The sequence below is a fragment of the Erinaceus europaeus genome, chromosome 14, assembly GCF_950295315.1.
Source record: "Erinaceus europaeus chromosome 14, mEriEur2.1, whole genome shotgun sequence".
Taxonomy (NCBI): domain Eukaryota; kingdom Metazoa; phylum Chordata; class Mammalia; order Eulipotyphla; family Erinaceidae; genus Erinaceus; species Erinaceus europaeus.
In genome coordinates this window covers 101424374-101445564 of record NC_080175.1, presented here as the reverse complement: position 1 = coordinate 101445564, position 21191 = coordinate 101424374, and the positions used below count along the sequence as shown (strand labels likewise).

The 21191-nt window shown below is 43.7% G+C and overlaps 1 protein-coding gene across 8 annotated transcripts in view; it reads right to left on the bottom strand.

The window, feature by feature from the left end:
* LMLN (leishmanolysin like peptidase) overlaps nucleotides 1-21191 on the bottom strand; it is an 81857-nt gene that overhangs the window by 42975 nt on the left and 17691 nt on the right. For 5 of the 8 annotated variants that reach the window (XR_009544792.1, XR_009544796.1, XR_009544793.1 and 2 more), the window contains 9 exons: nucleotides 20534-20712; nucleotides 18862-18967; nucleotides 16917-17011; nucleotides 15894-16011; nucleotides 14163-14270; nucleotides 12439-12515; nucleotides 11393-11503; nucleotides 7906-8038; nucleotides 866-1025 (listed from right to left, as the gene is read on the bottom strand). Coding sequence is in view for 2 of the 8 variants with exons in the window: in XM_060172230.1 (XP_060028213.1) it covers nucleotides 866-1025; nucleotides 7906-8038; nucleotides 11393-11503; nucleotides 12439-12515; nucleotides 14163-14270; nucleotides 15894-16011; nucleotides 16917-17011; nucleotides 18862-18967; nucleotides 20534-20712 (1087 nt within the window). In the remaining 6 variants the exon portion in view is untranslated. The remainder of the gene's footprint in view (nucleotides 1-865; nucleotides 1026-7905; nucleotides 8039-11392; nucleotides 11504-12438; nucleotides 12516-14162; nucleotides 14271-15893; nucleotides 16012-16916; nucleotides 17012-18861; nucleotides 18968-20533; nucleotides 20713-21191) is intronic. The other 3 variants (XR_009544795.1, XM_060172231.1, XR_009544794.1) reach the window with 2 other exon arrangements.

Here is a 21191-nt window from a genome sequence, read left to right as displayed (position 1 = left end):
GGTCTGCAGGTGTCTCTCTTTCTCCCTCTCTATCTCCTCCACTCCTCTCAATCTCTGGCTAGCTCTGTCCAACAAATAAAAAATTAAAAAAAAAAAAGAATAAAGGACATTAAGGGAGAACACAGCTGAAATGTCAGCTGGCTATGGTGCTTTGCACCAAAACAAAGGACTCTGGGGAAGGAGAGAAGGGACAGGAAGAGGGGTCATAGGGTCCTGGTTGTCTCCCAGACACAAGTCAGGAGAGATGAGAAGCTGTGCCATGTGTTCAAGACTAGCCTGAGCACCACTAAACTGAACACCCCTCCTTCCCTTCCCTTCCCTTCCCTTCCCTTCCCTTCCCTTCCTTAAATAAATTACTAAGTAAATCCATTTGATAGAATTGGGCCAAGCAGACCGTACGGTGGTATTATGGAAAACCATGGGGTTACAATCTTGAGGTCTTGGGTTCAATCCCTGGTGTTGCAAGGTGCTTGTTTTCTTTTCTCCCAAATTTAAGAAGCCCTAGTTCCACCAACACACACAAGAGCTTTGCAAATGAGGTATCATGTAGACAGAAGATACTACTCAAATGTAGTCTGTTTATATGCACGTGCAAGTATTTCTACGAGCTAACAATCCTTTCTGTGTCACAGTTCTGAGGCCTTTTATCACATTAGTTTGCTTAGCCTTCACAGTTCTATCATATAGAACACAAAGGTAAGAAAACTGAGGCACAGACAATCTGAGCTACTTCTCACAGGTGAACAGAAATGGAATCACACTGCAAATGGTCTGGCTCTGGGATTTGTTCCCATAAGCACCATTTCATGTTACTGGCATAGAACTTTAGTAGGACTGTAACAGTTCATTTCACAAGACTACTAACCTGGTTGATTTTCCAGTATTCTACAATCTGAACTGCGCTGATATTCGCCACTTAAGTGCCAACTGAATTCCTGACTGAAAGGACAGTAGTCAGCAATTTCTACTGAGCCTCCATAGTAAGGCAGATCTTCTGCGGGTACCCCACTGAGTTCATCAAAGTACTGCAAACACACACATATCAGGGAAACAGGAGAGTAAGAGACAAGGCAACTTAAGGTCATACACAAGAAGTAGACTCAACTTAGTAGCAACTATTTAAAATTATCTTCTGCAACATAAATATAAATAAATTTATATACAGATATTTGATCTATATTTCTGATACGGACAGAGAAATGAAGAGGGAAAGGGGAGATGGCAAGAAATAGAGAGACTTGCAGCCCTGCCTCAACATTGATGAAGCTACAGCCCCTGCAGGTGGGAATCAGGTGGGAATCAGGGGGCTGGAACCCAGGTCCTTTTGCACTGTAATGTGTGTGCTCAACCAGGTGTGCCACCACCTAGCTGGCTCCTTTGACTAAGGGTCCCTCTGTAAATGACAGGCAGAGTTCATCCTTAGACTGACACAGGGACAAAAAACTCAGCCAAACTAAGGATTCTAGCTAAGCAGAAAGGTTCTTTAACCTTTCAGATCCCATTATACAAGTGTTTCCAAAACAAAACCTCCTAATTAACTGGGCTCAAATATATGTTACCTTCTTAAACACCTTGTTTTCTAAGTAAACACAGATATTATGGAAAAAATTAAGAAGAAAATATAATGCACAAACAGACAAAATGATCTCAGTGTCTGGGAGGTGAAACAATGGGTGAGCTGCCTGATGTACAAGCCTAAGATTCTGCGTTCCATCCCCAGCATCACATGTGCCAGGGCGATGCTTTGGCCCTCTTCTTCTTCTCCATCTTCCTTAATAAATAAATGACTCTTGGGGACAGGCGGTGCTGCACCTGGTTGAGTGCTCACACTACAGCGCACAAGCACCCAGGTTCAAGCCCCTGGTCCCCACCTGCAGGGTGAAAGCTTCACAAGTGGTGAGGCAGGGTTGTAGGTGTCTCTCTGTCTCTCTCCCTCTCACTCTCATTTCTCTCTGTCTCTATCCAATAAGAAGTACAAATTAATGGGAGTCAGGCAGTAGAGCAGCGGGATAAGCGCAGGTGGTGTGAAGCACAAGGACCGGCATAAGGATCCTGGTTTAAACCCCTGGCGCCCCACCTGCAGGGGAGTCGCTTCACAGACGGTGAAGCAGGTCTGCAGGTGTCTGTCTTTCCCCTTTTCTGTCTCCCCCCCCCCCTCCATTTCTCTGTCCTAACAACGACGACATCAATAACAACAATAACTACAATACCCCCACACCTATGGGCACCTAATCTTTAATAAGGGGCCCAAAGTATTAAATGGAGGAAGGAGGTTCTCTGCAATAAATGGTGCGGGGAAAACTGAGTTGAAAAATGCAGAATGAAACTGGACCACCTTATCTCACCAGAAACAAAAATTAACTCCAAATGGATCAAGGACATGGATGTTAGATCAGAAACTACCAAATACTTAGAGGAAAACATTGGTGGAACACTGCCCCACCTAAACCTCAAGGACATCTTTGATAATACAAACTCAACTGCAAGGAAGACTAAATCAGAAATAAATCAATGGGACTACATCAAATTGAAAAGCTTCTGCACAGCCAAAGAAACTATCACACAAACAAGGAGACCCCTCACAGAATGGGAGAAGATTTTCTGGGAGTTGGGCAGTAGCACGGTGGGTTAAGCGCACATGGCGCAAAGCGCAAGGACCGGCATAAGGATCCTGGTTCGACCCCCCCGGCTCCCCACCTGCAGGGGAGGCACTTCACAGTCGGTGAAGCAGGTCTGCAGGTGTCTATCTTTCTCTCCCTCTCTCTGTCTTCCCCTCCTCTCTCCATTTCTCTCTGTCCTATCCAACAACAAGGACATCAATAATAACTACAACAATAAAAAAAAAAAAAAAACAAGGACAACAAAAGGGAATAAATAAATATTATAAAAAATTTAAAAAAGAAGATCTTCACATGCCATACATCAGACAAGAGACTAATCACCAAAATGTACAAAGAGCTCAAAAAGCAAATAACCCCATCCAAAAATAGGCAGAAGATATGAACAGAACATTCACTGCAGAAGAGATCCAAAAGGCTAGAAAACACATGAAAAATTGCTCCAGGTCGCTGATTGTCAGACAAATGCAAATAAAGACAACATTGAGGTACCCCTATGAGAATGGCATACATCAAAAAGGACAGCAGCAACAAATGCTGATGCTGGTGGGAATGTAAATTGGTCCAGTGTCTGTGGAGAGGAGTCTGGTGAACTCTCACAAGGCTAGACATGGACCTTCCATATGATCCAGTAACTCCTCTCCTGGGGATATACCCCAAGGACTCCATAACACACAACCAAAAAGATCTGTGTACACCTATGTTCATTGCAGCACAATTCATAATAGCTAAAACCTGGAAGCAACCCAGGTGCCCAACAACAGATGAGTGGCCGAGAAAGCTGTGGTATATATACACAACGGAATACTACGCAGCTATTAAGAACAATGAACCCACCTTCTCTGACCCATCTTGGACAGAGCTAGAAGGAATTATGTTAAGTGAGCTAAGTCAAAAAGATAAAGATGAGTATGAGATTATCCCACTCATCAACAGAAGTTGAGTAAGAAGATCTGAAAGGGAAACTAAAAGCAGTATCTGACTAAATCTGGAGTAGGGCACCAAAGTAAAAACCCTGGGGTGAGGGTGACGGTGGATATTCGGCTTCCTGGGGCAGCAGGGCGGGTGGGATGGGACACAGTCTATTGGTGGTGGGAATGGTGTTTATGTACACTCCTATTAATTTGTAGTCATATAAATCACTATTTAATTAATATGAGAGGGGAAAAATTGATTGTATGCCTCAAACTTTTTAAAGCACAGACTGACCAGACTGAATAAATAGGCTGAGTCTTTGATATGCTGACTCTCTCAAAAGCCTAGACCAGGGAGAACAGAAGCAACTGGTGGCACAGCTATATACAAATAATGTCCAAGGACATAAATTATGGTGATGTTGGGTATTATACAGCAAATCCTAACAAAGGGACTTTTCAAAGTTAACCCAACTACCAAATAATGTGATTATAACTATCTATTGTCTTCTTGAGCCCTAAGACAGCAGGAACCTCACATTTCCACTATAGAGCCTATATTTCCCCCAGTCCTGGCACACTTTCCTGCAGGCTTCTCTCAATTCATACCAAATGATATTGCATCCGCCGATCCCAACTTAACCAACACAACGAGTGCCACCTCAGCATGCTTCACCTCAGACTGTGTCCAGAGACTTCAGGTGTGGAATGACAACCTTTCAGCTTCATCACTCGGGTGAGACCTTTCCTTTCATAGTATTCTCTAATTCTACTCCAGGTGGTTCACTTCCTAACAAAGTCCCAAAACCTAGATATAGACTAGGACCTGTGAGATAGAGCATATGTTCACATGTACCCATAAACTAGGGCAAAATATATACCTGAAAGCCAAAGTACACAACAGTCTGCAGTGAGGAGCCCCCAACTCTTCATCTGCACTAGTCCAGCCTTTAGGTCCATAATGGTTCAATAATTTGTTTGGCTTTGTATGTTAACGCTCTTTTCAGCCTCCAGGTTCCAGATGCCATCAGGATGCCGGCCAGGCTTCCCCGGACTGAAGACCCCACCAATGTGTCCTGGAGCTCCGTTTCCCCAGAGCCCTGCCCCACTAGGGGAAGAGAGAGACAGGCTGGGAGTGTGGATCCACCTGTCAACACCCATGTTCAGCAGGGAAGCAATGACAGAAGCCGGACCTTCCACCTTCTGCATCCCACAATGACCCTGGGTCCATGCTCCCAGAGGGATAGAGAATGGGAAAGCTGTCAGGGGAGGGGATGGGATACAGAGATCTGGTGTTGGGAACTGTGTGGAATTGTACCCCTCCTATCCTATGGTTTTGTTAATGTCTCTCTTTTTTTTTTTTATTGTTGTAGTTATTATTGTTGTTGTCGTTGTTGGATAGGACAGAGAGAAATGGAGAGAGGAGGGGAAGACAGAGAGGGGGAGAGAAAGACAGACACCTGCAGACCTGCTTCACCGCCTGTGAAGCGACTCCCCTGCAGGTGGGGAGCCGGGGTTCGAACCGGGATCCTTATGCCGGTCCTTGTGCTTTGCGCCACCTGCGCTTAACCCGCTGCGCCACTGCCCGACTCCCAATGTCTCCTTTTATAAATAAATTTAAAAAAATGTTAAAAAAAGCTACAACAATATAAAATAAGGGCAACAAAAGGGAAAATAAATAAATATAAAAAATTTTTAAAAGACAGTGGGGGAAAGAAAAAAATTTTTTAAAAAGAAACAAAAATTTAAATAAACAAATACAAACTCTCTTTACGAGTATCATAGATATATTTTACTATACCACAAGGCATCATTAGGTTTTTATAAACTACTACCAATTAGCACATTTCTTATAAAGATAAATTCAGTATTTTCTAGCTTGTAGAAAATACCTGACCTTTACAAATTAAAAACTTCAGGTAATTCACTCCTTTAATTTAAAATAGAGACTTCTGGGGGCTGGGTGGTAGCGCAGCGGGTTAACCACACATGGCACGAAGTGCAAGGACCAGTGTAAGGATCCCGGTTTGAGCCCCCAGCTCCCTACCTGCAGGGGGGGTCACTTCACAGGCGTTGAAGCAGGTCTGCAGGTATCTTTCTCTCCCCCTCTCTGTCTTCCCCTCTGTCCTATTCAACAACAACAGCTATGACAACAATAACAATAACAACTATAACAAACATAACAAGGGCAACAAAATGGGGAAAATTGCCTGCAGGAGCAGTGGATTCATAGTGCAGGCACCAAGCCCCAGTGATTACCCTGGAGGCAAGTAAATAAATAATAGAGACTTCCAAAAAAAGCTGATTTCTAAAACACCTATCCCAACAGATCTATTTACACCTATGTTCACAGCTGCATATCTATAGTAGCCAAATTTTGAAGCAACCCAGATACCCGATGACAGATGAGTGACTAAGAAATTAACGTGTGTATACACACACACACTAGAATACTACTCAGCTGGTAAAAAATGATGTCATGGGGCCAAGTGGTGGCATATCCTGATTGAGCGCACATGTTACAGTGCACAAGGACTTATGCTCAAGCCCCCAGTCTCCATCTGGAGGGGGAAAGCTTCACAAGTGGTGAAGTAGAGGTGCAGGTCTCTGTCACCCTCCCTATCTCCCCTTTCCCTCTAGATTTCTGACTGTCCCTATCCAATAAATAAAGATAATAGAAACTTCTTAAAAGGGCAATGCAGGGACCAGGAGGTGGCGCAGTAGATAAAGCATTGGACCCTCAAGCATGAGGTCCTGAGTTCGATCCCCAGCAGCACATGTACCAGAGTGACGTCTGGTTCTTTCTCTCTCCTTTCTCATAAACAAATAAATAAAAATTCTTAAAAAATAAATAAATAAAAGGGTGATGCTGCTGCCACTAGTGGACCTGCTTCTTCCTGGGCCTCTGCATCTCTGGCCTACTTCTTAAATGAGACAGAAAGGAGGGTCTGTCTGTCCATCTGTCTGAAGGAACCTGGCTGGGGAATGGTGAAGATTCACTGGGTAGCAACATCTGCTATCTATACCTTCCCACACTTCCCCCATTAAACTGCCTGATAAGGAAGCAACTGACCAGAGGTCAATAGGTCATTAACATATTTCACAGGTGGGTTCCGCAAAGACTCTCTCCTGCCTGAGGCTCCAAAGTCCCAGGTTCAATCTCCTGCACCAACATAAGCCAGAGCTAGTGCTCTGGTGTTCCTGTCTTTCTCTCTGCATCTCTCTCAAAAATAAGATAAATAAACAACTTAAGAAACATATTTCACAAAGGTTTTTTATGAATGCCAGACATTTTTAGACATCCAAGGAATGAATTCTTTAGAAAACATGTACTAAAATTTTTAAGAATACAGGGAAGAAATAATAAAGGTAATAAAAATTGTTTTATTTCTTATTTACTAGAGACAGAGAGAAACTGCGAAGGGAGGAGATGACACGAGAGGCAAAGAAACAGACACCTGCAGGCCTACTTTTAAGCACTCATGAAGCTTCCCCCTGCAGGAGCTTGAACCCGGGTCCTTCTAGACTGTAATATGTGCACTTAAACACCCCTGGCACCGCCTCCCCCCACCAAATTTTTGTAAATGATTTTGTCTAAGTCAAAATGGGAAACACCAATACCAAATGATCTCACCCATAGGTAGAACTTAAGAACAAAGAGCAATAAGGGAAAACAGAAGGTAAGACATGAACTGGGTGTGGCATATTGTACCCAAGTCTCTAGGGAAGGAAGGAAGAAAGGGACAGGGCAAAGGGACATGTTCTGTGTGTCTCCTAGACACTAAGCAAGGGGAGATGAGAGGCCTGTGTGCTGAAGACTAGACTGCAAACCACTAGCCCAATACAACTGAAACAAACAAAAAAAGTCATCTCCTTGGCTAGAACTTGAAGGCATTGGGATTCGGGCGGTAGCGCTGTGGGTTAAGCGCATGTGGCGCAAAGCGCAAGGACCAGTTAGGATCCCGGTTCAAGCCCCCAGCTTCCCACCTGCAGGGTAATCATTTCACAGGTAGTGAAGCAGGTCTACAGGTGTCTCTGTCTCTCTTCCTCTCTATCTCCCCCTTCTCTCTCAATTTCTCTCTGTCTCTATCCAATAACAAATTTAAAAAAAAAAAGAATTTGAAGGCATCATATTAAGTGAAATTCCAGATGATCTAACTTAAAGGTGGAAATTAAGAGACAAGGACAGAAAGAGGAAACCTATCGAACCATGAACCAGGCGAGCTTCTCATGAGATAGGTGTTCTGCAGAGACCTCTTATGGAATATGAGAAACTGCACCCAGGCGTCAACTGTGCAGTAAACCAGTAACCCCTATAAGAACCACTTATAAACAAAGTTGACTCTGGACACTGTGCCCACAGTAAGTGTTACCTGATATTCTTGAGGTAAAGGTTTTGGAAACTTCTGCAGATTACACACTGCCACTGCTCTCTGGTCTTGTCTGCAAGTTAACTGCAGCGGGTTACTCCTGAGCGTGTCACAGTAAGGACTTGGCATCTGCCGTCTGCACAGAAAGACAAATCGTTGTGTCCAGCTCTAGAGAAAAACCACCTGTTGTCGCTGTTTCTAAATGTTTATTGGGGTGAGACAGAGATAAATCAAGAGGGAAGGTGGAAATGGGAGAGAGAGCTTAGTGGTACCAGGGACTGAAGCTGGGACTTTGGAACTTTAGGCATGAGTCTCTTTGCAGAACCATTGTGTTGTCTCCCCCACCCAGTTTCTTAGTGAACCTGATACAGGATATTCTGTAAATCTTGAGAAGAATTAACCACAGATCACAGGCATGACAGGTAAAGTCCAATGGGGGCTCCTGTGTAAGAGAGATGGCATAGCTCCTGAGCTCTGAGACACCATTACTAGGCTTGATATGAAATTACTCGAAACAACATTACAGTTAAGAAAAGCAAAAGAATATATGTGGTTACCTGTTCTTACTGTGCTTATACAAATTAACTAGCTACATTCAATAGAACTTAATTTGTGGAGCTCACTCTACTGCATGCTTCTCTCAATTCATGCCAATTGGTGCTGCATCTGCTGATCTCGACCTAATCAGTGGAGCCAGTACCACCTCAGCAGGCTTCACCTCACACTGTATCCAGAGACATCAGATGTGGAATGTCAACCTTCCAGCTTCATTGCTCTGGTGAGACCTTTTCTAGCTCATAGGACTCCCTGATTCAATTTCTGGTGGTGCAGTTCCTAACAAAACCTCAAAACCAAGATAAAGACCAGGGTCCATGAAATACAGCTTATGTATACATGTATCCATAAGTTAGGGGAAAATAGATACCTTAAAGCAAAAGTGCACAATAATTTGCAGTGAGTCACCATAAAGTACCTCCTAACAGTTTCTACTTACTCCTGGATACCCTCCTCACCTACCTCCTATTACACTTCCCTCCATCACTCCAAAGCAAACCTTGTCTGGCAAAGTAAGGACTACAAAAGCTGGCAAGAGACTGGCATGCTTCAATGATGGCTCTTTGGTCACTGCCATGCCACCCCATTTCCTAGGGCCTTAGTCAGGGAATCCTGGGATTCCTACACAGGTATCATGGGCCTAGACCTCTAACAGATCCCTGTCTCCAGTGTCACTGGTCATCTGGTCATCTCCATCAGGAATAACATAATGGACCCCTTTGGGTGCCTCTACAGGACCTTGTCCTCAATGCGGATCAACAGTGGCAGGGACTGTTCCATTCTCCAAAGGGAGGTTGGACAACACATTCTACCATCTGAGGGAGATGGGTCCTGAAACTAGTGCAGCCTGGAATGTTCCTAGCTGTGACCACAGAATGTGAGCTCACACCTACAGGGATGCAGAGGTTACATATTCTCCTGTGCTGAATGTGGGCCCCAGATCAAATTGATGGGGCTTAGAGTTAACAATATTATAATACTTTTCCCATATTTGGGAGCTACTCTCTTCCCTGATCCAGCTTCCTAGTCCTTTTTCCAACTCTGACACCATCTCCCTAGACAATAACCTGGGTCCAGCTGCATGTAGATGTCAGGTTCAGGCAAAAATTAGTAAAGTTATGGGCCCCTTGGAATATACCTAAAATAGACCTACTAGCTTTTTACAAAATGGAGACCCCAAATTCTCATCTGCAATATTCTTGCCTTTAGATTCATGATTAGTCAACAATTTGTTCTGCTTTATATCTTAACTCATTTTCAGCCACCAGGTTCTAGATGCTACCATGATGCCAACTGACTTCCCTGGGCAGACAATCCCACCGATGTGTCCTGGAGCCCTGCCTCCCCAGAGCCCTGCCCCACTAAGGAAAGAGAGAGGCTGGGAGTATAAACTGACCTGACAACACCTATGTTCAGCAGGGAAGCAATTACAGAAGCCAGAACTCCCACCTTCTGCATCCCATAATGACCCTCGGTCCATACTCCCAGAGGAATAAAAAAACAGGAAAGCTATCAGGGGAGGGGATGGGATACGAAGTTCTGGTAGTGGAAACTGTGTGAAGTTGTACCCCTCCTATCCTATGATCTTGTCAATATTGCCATTTTATAAATAATTTTTTTATAATTTTTTTTCCTTTTTGTTGCCTTTGTTGTTTATCATTGTTGTTGTTGTTGTTATTATTGCTGTCATTGTTGATAGGACAGAGAGAAATGGGAAGAGGAGGTAAGAGAAAGATAGACACCTACATGCTTCACCGTCTGTGACCCCTACAAGTGGGGAGCCGGTGGTTTGAATCGGGATCCTTATGCCGGTCCTTGCGCTTTGCACCATGTGCGCTTAACCCACAGCCCAGCTCCCTATAAATAAACGTTTAAAAAAGAACTTAACTTGTAAATAAATTAGTTTTATATTGTAAGTACTTGGTAGAATCTGGATCACAGCAAAGGAAAAAATGTTTCTGTGGTAACTTATTGAACACCAGACGGTAGTCCTTTTAAGTTTTAATTATTTATGTATCTTTAAGGTTTTAAACTGACCTCAAAACTTCAGCCTGAGTTTTTAATTTGCTTGCTTGTTTAACCATTTGTTTCTTTTTTGCCCCTTACTTGCATGATAGAGGCTTAACACTGAGGCCCACCTAAAGTACTGCCTCAAGGTTTTGAACGGACTGGTTTATTTTGGGTCTGAGAGGCTGGTATAAATGGGCAGGGCTGGGCAGTGGTGCACCTGGTAGAGTATATACATTTACCATTCGGGAGGACCTGGGGTTCAAGCCCCCAGTTTCACCAGCTGTGCTTGTAGGTATCTCTCACCCTGTGCCCCCCTCCCATTTCTCTGTATCATAAAAGAAAGAAAAATAAAATAAACAGCTGCCAGGAGTTAAGTTGTAGTGCGAGCACTGGTGGCAAAGGAAGGGAGGGAGAGAGGCAGGGAGGGAGATCATCTTCTGAATTATGAAACTTCTTAAATTCCAAAGGCAGGACTGTAATGAAGCAAAATTCTGCCACCTAAAGTCATTATTTGGCAAAGGCTAATTTCAGAAGAGGAACTCTGAAGGCAGAGAGAAAACTGCCAGTGGAGAGATGTCTATATATAAATACTTCCCTCAGGAGAAAGATCTAATCAAAGGAAAAGGCAGAACTTAAACTGTTTTACTGTGCTTTCAGTGCTAAAGCTTCCCTTTTCTCCTTAATAAATCGTCTGTTTTGGCAAAACCATTCAAAGTGAGTCTTTCCCACCTGTACAAGAGGCACATAAGATGTTAATAAAATGTTCCTTACAACACCACAGCTACGTGTACGACATTTTACTACACACGCTGAGACAGAATTGTTGAGATCACATTTTGAAAACAGTGATACTTTCAGCTCTGAACAAAAACAAGATCTGAAATAATTGTATTCTCAGCAGTACTGTGAGGAAATGCATGCTTACTTCCGTCTCTGGTGATCGATCCAGAACTTACAACTCTTCTGAACAAAGTCACAGCCCATTCCTCGACCCCAGTCTAGCTTCTCAGCCATGCTGTAGTTAGCTCTGTACCAGCTGTGGACACAATGCAGATAGGGCACATTGTAACCACTTCGTTTTAAACAGAATTCTCAGTGAGCAAGTGACCAGGACCTCGATAGCGACTTTGGTGACCAAACACACTCATGGCTGCAGACACTGCTGTATGGGGCCATTGTAGCAAGGATACTTCCTTCTTCTCTTATGAGAATAAAAGAACAAATAGAAACACCTATGTCTCAGAGGGCAGAGGGCCCAGCAGTAGAAGCTGCCCAAGATGTAAGACAAGGAGAGTAAGGGCTAGAGACACAGCAAGAGAGGGTATAACAAATGGGTTCACTTTTGTTAGTTCTGTGCAAATGGCCCTACTTTCCTGCTTCTCTGGTTTGAATCTGTGGTATTCCATCAATTCTAGCCCAGCTTGTGACAACATCAGACCACTGTAATAAAACACATGAATTCTATTAACGACAAAGTTTTAAAGAGTCTAACTCAGGGGAAAACACTGATTTATTTTCCTGACAAACTTAATCAAAGGCATGGAACCTACTTTAATTAATTTAACCTTTTAAATTTCTTTGTGTTTATTCTGTGAGCTACAGGAGGTGAGGCAGAGCAGCACTCTGTCAAACTGACCTAGGACCTGGGAGCCTCCGGCACCAGCGTGTCTGCATAGCCCTTCACTACTACCCCATCTGATTTTAAAAGCTCAATCTTTCCACCATAATAGCACAGTATCTACTACCTAGAACATAAACCTGTGTCAGGGATTTTGTTCTAGGTACTCTGTACCTAGGCCCCAAACATTTACTGAAGAAAGCTGGCACAGATAAAAGTAAAAGCTAAGTGTACAAAATAAAAAACAAAATATATTTTCTTCAGTATCAAATGCCAGCATTTTAAGGCTAATATTTATCTCACCTTAATCTTAACATTCATTTCACGTTAATATAAACAATCTCTCCTCTTACCCAGTGTCCTCCATCAGTGCCAGAGTGATTCGGGAAAGTACTCGGTTCTGGGTGTGAGAGCCAGTCATTGCTTCATTCTGAAAATCACCAGCAGACTTTAATTAGAAGGCTGTACTACTCACAGCTTCCACACTTTCTGTGGTTCTTTTCATCTATCTGTAACATGGCTCGAGTTGTAACAGCCTGACAAAATGTTCACTTAAAAGCGCTTCTCCTGAAATAGCTCACCTAGTGCACTGCTTTGCTACGTGCAAGACCCCCTGACCCCCACTGCGCTAAAGGGAGTTTCCACACAGGATTCTCTGTCCCTTTGCTAAGTGCTTCACCACAGATGCTCCCACGAGGTGACCCGGGACTCAAACCTAGATACTCACACATGGGTGAGCTACCTGCCACCCCTCAAAAAAATAAATAAATAAAACCAAAAAACTAAGCTAGCATGTCATCACATCTTGCTTTTGTGGTGGTCTGAATTTGTTTGTCATATAAGCTGTTACCACTAGTGTTTGGTTCAGAAGAAAGAGGTTTTTCAGGAAATTATACTTTACAGAATACTTATGCTTCCTTTGAGAGATGTCTAAGATATGCCACAAAGTGAAGAGTTGCATAAATATAAGAACCCCTTAAAACAAAGCAAACAAAAAAAAAGCCTGCATGTACAGCTGACCCTTAAAATGACGGGCATTTGCTATGTGTATCCACTCAAGGTTTCTGTTTTTGTTTTTGTTTTTGTTTTGCCTCCAGGGTTATTATTGCCGGGGCTCGGTGCCTGCACCACAAACCCACTGCTCCTAGAGGCCATTTTTTCCCTTTCGTTACCCTGTTTTACCATTGTTGTGGTTATTATTAATGTTATTATTAATGTGACTACATCTAGAAACTGGATTTAGGGGCAGGGTGGTGGTGCACCTGGTTATGCACACATATTACAGGGCACAAGGACTCGGCTTCATGCCCCTGGTCCCCACCTGCAGGGAGAACGCTTCACGAGTGGTGAAGCAGGGCTGCAGGTGTCTCTCTCCCTCTCAATCTCTCCCTTCCTCTCAGTTCCTGGCTCAGGTGTCTGTCTTTCTCTCCCCCTCTCTGTCTTCCCCTCCTCTCTCCATTTGTCTCTGTCCTATCCAACAACAACGACATCAATAACAACAACAACAATAATAATAACTACGACAATAAAACAACAAGGGCAACAAAAGGGAATAAATAAACATTTTAAAAAATGTTTTATTGTGGGTCAGGTAGTGGCACACATTACAGTTCACAAGGACCAGGTTCAAGCCCCTGGTTAGTCACCTGCAGGGGGAAAGCTTCATGAGTGGTGAATCAGGGCTGCAGGTATCTCTGTCTTATTATTATTATCTTTATTTATTTATTGGATAGAGACAGCCAGAAATCAAGAGGGAAGAGGGAGGGATAGAGAGGAAGAGAGACAGAGAGACACCTGCAGCCCTGCTTCACCACTTGTAAAGCCGCTCCCCCCTGCAGGGGGGGACTGGGGACTCGAACCTGGGTCCTAGCGCATTGTAACATGTGCGCCCAACCACGCATACCACCACCTGGCCCCTTTGCAGGTGTCTCTCTGTCTCCCTCTCTACCTCCCCTTCCTTCTTGATTTCTCTGTCTCTACCCCAAATTATAAATATAAATAGAGAAAAAACTTTAAAATAATTTTTATTACAGAAAAACATGTATAATACAATTCATTAAAAAAAAAAAAAACTAACCTCCAATAACCGTTTTTCCCAGTGGTTAAGCTCTGTACCCATACCACCTTGGTTTTCAAGCTCCATTCCTTCCAGATTTGGACAGTTAAAATGTTTTCGTGCTTCATCCTAAGAATCAGAGAAAATATACAAATATGTGACCTAGAAAAAAAAAAGTATGCTATGATGACAGCACGCCTCCTCACTCTGCACAGAGTGCAGTGGACTCTGGAGCCTGGGAGCTGGCACAGTGGCTGAAGCACTGGACTCAGGTATGACCTTCTGAGTTCTGTCACATCCTAGGCTGGTGCTCTGGTTCTCTCACTCTCTCTCTTTCTTCCTCATAAATAAATACTTTTTTTAAAAAAATAAAGTTAACTTTAAAGAGTTACTTTGGTAAAAAAGAGCATGCCTTTAGAAGACATGGCATTAAGTGGGGTATGGGAAGAGAGAGTTCAGCAGTAGAGCACAGGCCTGGCAGACCCTGGATTCAATCCCTGGCACTACTTGTCTCACTATGGAATGACCAGGCCTAAGAGCTCACGTGAACAGGGCACTGCATTACCCGGTGTGTGACCAGGTCTGAGCCCAGCCCCCACCACACTGAAGGAATCTTCAATGCTGTGGTCTCTTTTCTCTCTTTCTGCCTTCCTGTCTCTGTCTAGAGCAGTGAAGCCCCAGAGATGACAGAAAGAAAAAGGCGACAGAAAATGCATGTGCACACCTTTTAGGAAATAACACACGATACCTCGTATACGTAAATATTTTCATGCTGCACACTCTGCTAGTAAATCACTATTTCTCTTAGTATATTTGTTCTATTTGAAGATTTATTTGCTTATACTTTAAATGTTATGGACTGGGATGACTGCCACTAGTAATTATTCGTGTCAATACCAATTTTAATTCAGATATTAAATTATCTTATTGTTGATATGATCTTTGTAAGGAAAAGAAATTGTGTATTAGAATATAGTTATGCTTATTTGCCTTTATGTATCCTTTAGTTAGTGATTTCCAAAGATTAAAAATAGCCCCAGGTTGGGGAGACAGCTTCATGGTTCATAAAGAGACTCTCCTGCCTGAGGCTCTAAGGTCCCAGGATCAATCCCCAGCACCACCATCAGCCAGAGCACATATGCACATGTTATCTCTCTCCCTCCACCTCCCCCTCTCTATTTTTAAAAACGGGCCAGGTGGTGGCGCTCCTGGTTGAGCACACATGTTACAATGCGACAGGACCCAAGTGAGAATCCCCTGGTCTCCACCTGCAGGGGGAAAGCTTCATGAGTCGTGAAGCAGGGCTGCAGGTCTCTCTCTGTCTCTCTTCCTCTCTATCCCCCCCCCTTCCCTCTCTATTTCTGGCTGTCTCTACCGAATAAATAAATAAATACAGGGAATCAGGTGGTAGCACAGCAGGGTAAGCGCACACTGTGCAAAATGCAAGGACCAGCGTAAGGATCCTGGTTCTAGCCCCCGACTCCACTTCACGAGCAGTGAAGCAGGTCTGCAGGTGTCTTTCTCTCCCCCTCTGTCTTCACCTCCTCTCTTCACCGCTCGTGAAGTGACTCCCCTGCAGGTGGAGAACCAGAGGCTGGAACCGGGATCCTCACTCGGGTCCTTGCACTTTACCCGCTGCACTACCGCTCGACTCTCCCTCACTGTCAACTCTTAAAAGTAATGACGGGTAAGGAAAGGCAGCAGTGGGTGACAGAGCAGGCGGTGTGTGGGCACGAGTCCAGTGGTACTCACAACAACTCGAGGCGTCACTAGGAGATACACAGTGTGGGGAACCAGCTTGTTCTCTCGCACCTCCCACAGGCGCTCCACTTTCCGGACTACTTTGTCACTCCATTGATACAATCCAAGACTGTAATCGAGAATAAAGACAGTCACTTGAAGAGGCTGGCTGGTGGCGTGCCTGGTTGAGCACACATGTCACAGTGCACAAGGACCCAGCTCCAAGACGCTGGTCCCCACATGCAAGGGAAAGCCCTATGAGTGGTGAAGCCAGGCTGCAGGTGTGTCTCCGGCTCTCTCCCTTTCTACCTCCCCCTCCCTTCTCTGTCTCTATCCAATAATTACTTTTCAAAAGTCATTTTTGCAAACTCATCATCACTTTGAATATTAGTATTTAAAGAATCATTACTAAAATTAAAATAAAAATGTGAATGGCTCCCATTTTTTCCGTTTGTTAACCACAAACTGCCATGACTACACCCACGTCTTTGTGGACAAGTGCTCAAGCACACTCATGTGTCCTTATAGTGGGTATGTGGCACATACACGCAAGTGGTTTGAGTTTTGCAAGTGACATTCTGTATAAGAGTCTTGACACTGTCTCAGCACTGCTCAGTATCGTTCACCTGAGGCCCTGAACCTAAGTCTCTGCTACTATGTTGTGCTAAATATTTGTTTTAAAGTGTGCTCTGTGTGGGGAATAGTTATCAATAAACCAAAATACAAGCAAACCACCTTTTGCCCACTGTCCTAGAAAACAATCCTAGAAAACAACACAAAGTGTGGAATGGGCAAAGCTAAATTAACCCATGCTCTGCCTCACTTTTTAAAATTATTATAATTAGAGAAACAAAGTCACAGTAGCACTCTGTCACATGCAGTGCCAGGGACTGACCTCGGGGACTGGCCTGAGTCAACCCTCAGCACTGGGCCTCCTCCCCAGCCTACCCCACTTAAGCTACTGGCACTGCTTCCTCAGGACTGCTATGTTCTCAGATTGAAAGGAATAAGAGCAACAACAACAAAGTCAGATACCTATAATTATAAGGTGGGAGGCCATCTGCAAACCTGGAGGTGAGAGGCTTTCCGTCTTTATCATGGTAGAATGCAAACAACCCAGCAGAGAAACCCTACAAAACACAAAAGCATCTTCAACTGCCAACATCAAGTGATTGGACATCCTAATACGCCACTTAGTACCATGTGCACTGCACTGAAGGATGTGCCATGCTGTCTAGTCTCTAAGTCTCTTGTCTCTTTTTTTAACCAGAACACTGCTCAACTCTGGTTCATGATGGTGTAGGGACTGACCCTGAGACTTTAGAGCCTCAGGAATGAGTCTGTTTGCAGAACCATTGTCTGTCTACCCCACCCTGTCTCTCTATCTGAAAAAATTGGACTGCTGAAGCCCCAGTGACATCAGTAATATATATATATGAAATACTGAAATTAACTTTCTTTTTAATATTTTCTTTATAAAAAAATAAAGAAGACAGGCAAGGGTCGGGTACTGGTGCACTTGGTTGAATGCACATATTACAATGCACAAGGATCCAGGTTCGAGCCCCCATACCCACGTGCAGGGGGAAAGATCTGTGATTGACAAAGCAGGGCTACAGGTGTCTCTCTGTCTGTCTTTATGTCACTACCTTCCCTCTCGATTTCTGGCCATCTCTATCAAATAAATGAAAATAATAATAATAAATTTTTTAAAAGGCAGGCAGAGTGAGAGAAAGAACCAGATATTACTTTGGTACATGTGCTGCTGGGTTTGAACTCAGGACCTCATAACTGAAAGTTCTGTGCTTTATCCACTGCACCACCTCCCAGACCACCTCAACTTGTTTCTTTGCTTTAAAAAGTATTGATTGGCGGGAGTCTGGCAGCAGCGCAGCGGGTTAGGCACACATGGCACAAAATGAAAGGACCGGCTTAAGGATGTCGGTTCGAGCACCGGCTCCCCACCTGCAAGGGACTCTTTTCACAGGCGGTGAAGCAGGTCTGCAGGTGTCTATCTTTCTCTCCCCACCTCTGTCTTCCCCTCCTCTCTCCATTTCTCTCTGTCCTATCAAACAATGACGACATCCACAACAATAATAACTACAACAACAATAAAAACAAGGGCAACAAAAAGGAAATAAATAAATATTTTTTTAAAAAATTATTTATTGGCATGGAGGGAGGGGCAAGCCAGGGTATCACTCTGACAGACGTACTAATACCAGGAATGGAGTTGGGTCCACACACTTGCCAGAGTGACAACTGGGCACAACACTGCCTCCTCAGCCACTACATGCTTACTTCATGAGAGAAAGTGAGAGAGAGAAACCAGGGAATCTGTCTAACAAAGACAGAGGGTCTAACAAAGACACACGAGCCTCATTGTGGGCCGCTGCCTTATGATGCTTTCTCACTGAGAGAGAAAGGATGAGAGACTCCAAATGTGACACTGTCCCCAGCATGCTGACACAGAGTTAAAGGCCAGGCACTAGGCCTAGTGCTGAGGCAGGTGATCTGCCTGCTGAGTCATCCCTATGATCCCATGTCACTGATCACTTTAAATTGAAGTGTTTTTTGTTTGTTTTTTAATCACTACGTTTCTTCCCATTCCCTCCCCTCCAAAAAATGCTATTTACCCATGGATCTGCTTGTGTGACTATTTTAGGCAGTGCAATTCAACCCAGCCACCATTCCAATCTGAAATGAGTTTGTATTGGTAGAAGCTTAATCAACTAAATTGTGAACTCTAAGAATTCATATAATCTTCTGGTCCGGGAGGTGGTACAGTGGATAAAGCATTGGACTCTCAGCATGAGGTTCTAAGTTCAATCCCCGGCAGCATATGTACCAGTGATACCTGGTTCTTTCTCTCTCTCCTCCTATCTTTCTCATTAATAAATCAAATACATATATATAAAGAATTCATATAATCTTAAATTTTAGTGTACATCTCAAGATAGGAGTATAATCAGAAATTTACCAGGGCGTGAATGACCTCGTGTTTCACTGTGGACAACATCCCAATAAACTCCTGAGGCTGGGTAGAGATCATGTTTGGACACAGGTTAGCATAGCCTGCTATTGGCCTGTGAAGAGAGACAGTAAGTCTTTTATATTATAGGATATGCATTCCGATATTAATAATCCATGCTTTTGTTATTTTTGAAAAGTGTTTTATTTTAGAGAGAGATCAAAACCAGAGCCCTGCTCAGCTCTGGTTGATGGTGGTGCTGGGGATTGAACCTGGGACCTCAGAGATCCAGGCATAAAAGTCTTTTTGCGGAACCACTGTGTCTCCCCAGCCCACTAACTTATGCTTTTCTTTTTTTTTTTTTTAATATTTATTTTATTTATTTTTTCCCTTTTATTGCCCTTGTTGCTTTATTGTTGTAGTTATTATTGTTGTTGTTGTTGTTGGATAGGACAGAGAGAAATGGAGAGAGGGAGGGGAAGACAGAGAGGAGGAGAGAAAGACAGACACCTGCAGACCTGCTTCACCGCCTGTGAAGCGACTCCCCTGCAGGTGGGGAGCCGGGGTTCGAACCGGGATCCTTATGCCGGTCTTTGTGCTTTGTGCCACGTGTGCTTAACCCGCTGTACTACAGCACGACTCCCTAACTTATGCTTTTCTATCAAACGCTACCTAAGGAAGGTCAGGAAAATCTCTGTGGAAGAGCAAAGGCCATTTCGTATCATAATGTCTAATGGTGGTGCTGGGGATTGAACCTGGGATTTTGGAACATCAGGCATGAGAGGCTCTTTTTGCATAACCATTATGCTATCTACCCCCACCCCAGTGCTTTGTGTTTGACAAGAACCAAAATTCTGCTCAATTATGGCTTGTTGTGTTGATAGTGCCAGGAATTGAATCTGCACCACCACCATCCAGAGCTGAGCAGTGCACTGGGGGAAAAAAAGGGGAACAGAAAACACCTTTAATAAGTTATATTACCAACAGAAGTAAAATAGCACTTTAAAGTCAGCTGGACTTAGGAACTGAGAGGTAGTTGGTCCAGTAGGGCACACACTGCCCGCCACACACAGGACCAGGTCTGAGCCCCTAGCGCCCCACAGCAGCACCATATGCAGCACTGATGTAGGCTCCATGAATGGTGCTCTCTCTCTCTCCTTTCTTCACTGCTGTCTCTTCCACCGTCTGAAACTAAAATTTTCCCAGAAGCATTGGAATTACATATGTGCAAGTCTTGGCAAGGAAACAAAAAGACATCAGGCAGTCATCTAACCACAGAAGTGGTCCTTATATTCACATCAATTAGTCAAAGTAACTAAATTTAGAATATGACACAAAATCTATTCTGACGTGTCAATTTACTGCTTGCAACTGACTCATTCATAGTCTAACCAAGTCAGATAATAACAACTAAATGAGCACTTGGCTTTAGCACTGCGGTACTAAAATTAGAAATTCACACTGCTTCCTTAGAGAAGGGCTCGTCTGGAGAGGACAAGATGCTAACCTGACAGTGCCGAATCACCTGAGATGCTGCACTCCTCGCCAAGCCAGGCGTCTGTGTGTCTACTCCGGAGCCAGTCAGAACGCGGAGAGCCCCTGTACTCTGAACATGTAAACCACGACACACTGGAAGAGCTCTGAGTCAGGCTGTAAGGAGCGAGCCCACGAGAAAACTTACCTGTCCACTTCTGACTCCTGCTGACAATAGGCTGCGTAAGAGATGATGTTCTCGTGGCTGCATCTCTCGGTGGCCAGGGCTCCAACATACAGAACAAAGTCTGCATCCTGGATGCCCTCTTTGTCCTGCACACCCACTGAGGGACAGGGCCATTTGCCTCCACGGCATACCCTGCAAGGCTACGTCCAGAGCAGACAACAGAAAACCAGAGGAGACAGAGGCAATGGTAAGGTCATGTGAGTATACAGCAAACCCAGAGTATAAACAAACTACTATGTCTTACTTATTATCCCTCAACTTTCATCAAGATAACAACTATTACTATTTAGAACTTACCTCTATATTTGAATTAATTATACTAAAAGGTATACATTAGTAAAATGATCACAAATCTACAAGAATAATTAAAACAAAACAACAACAAAAAAACTATTTTTAAAAGACATCGGGGCAGGGGTAGATAGCATAATGGTTATGCAAATAGAACCAGAACCCCAGGTTCAATCCCCTGCACCACCATAAGCCAGAGCTAGGCAGAGCTCTGGCAAAAAAAAAAAAAAAAAAAAAAAAAAAAACGAAAAAGAAAAAGAAAAAAAGACGTCCAGCCAGGATGCAAAAGAGACAGAAAAAGAAAGTTCTATTTTGGGGGTTGGGTGGT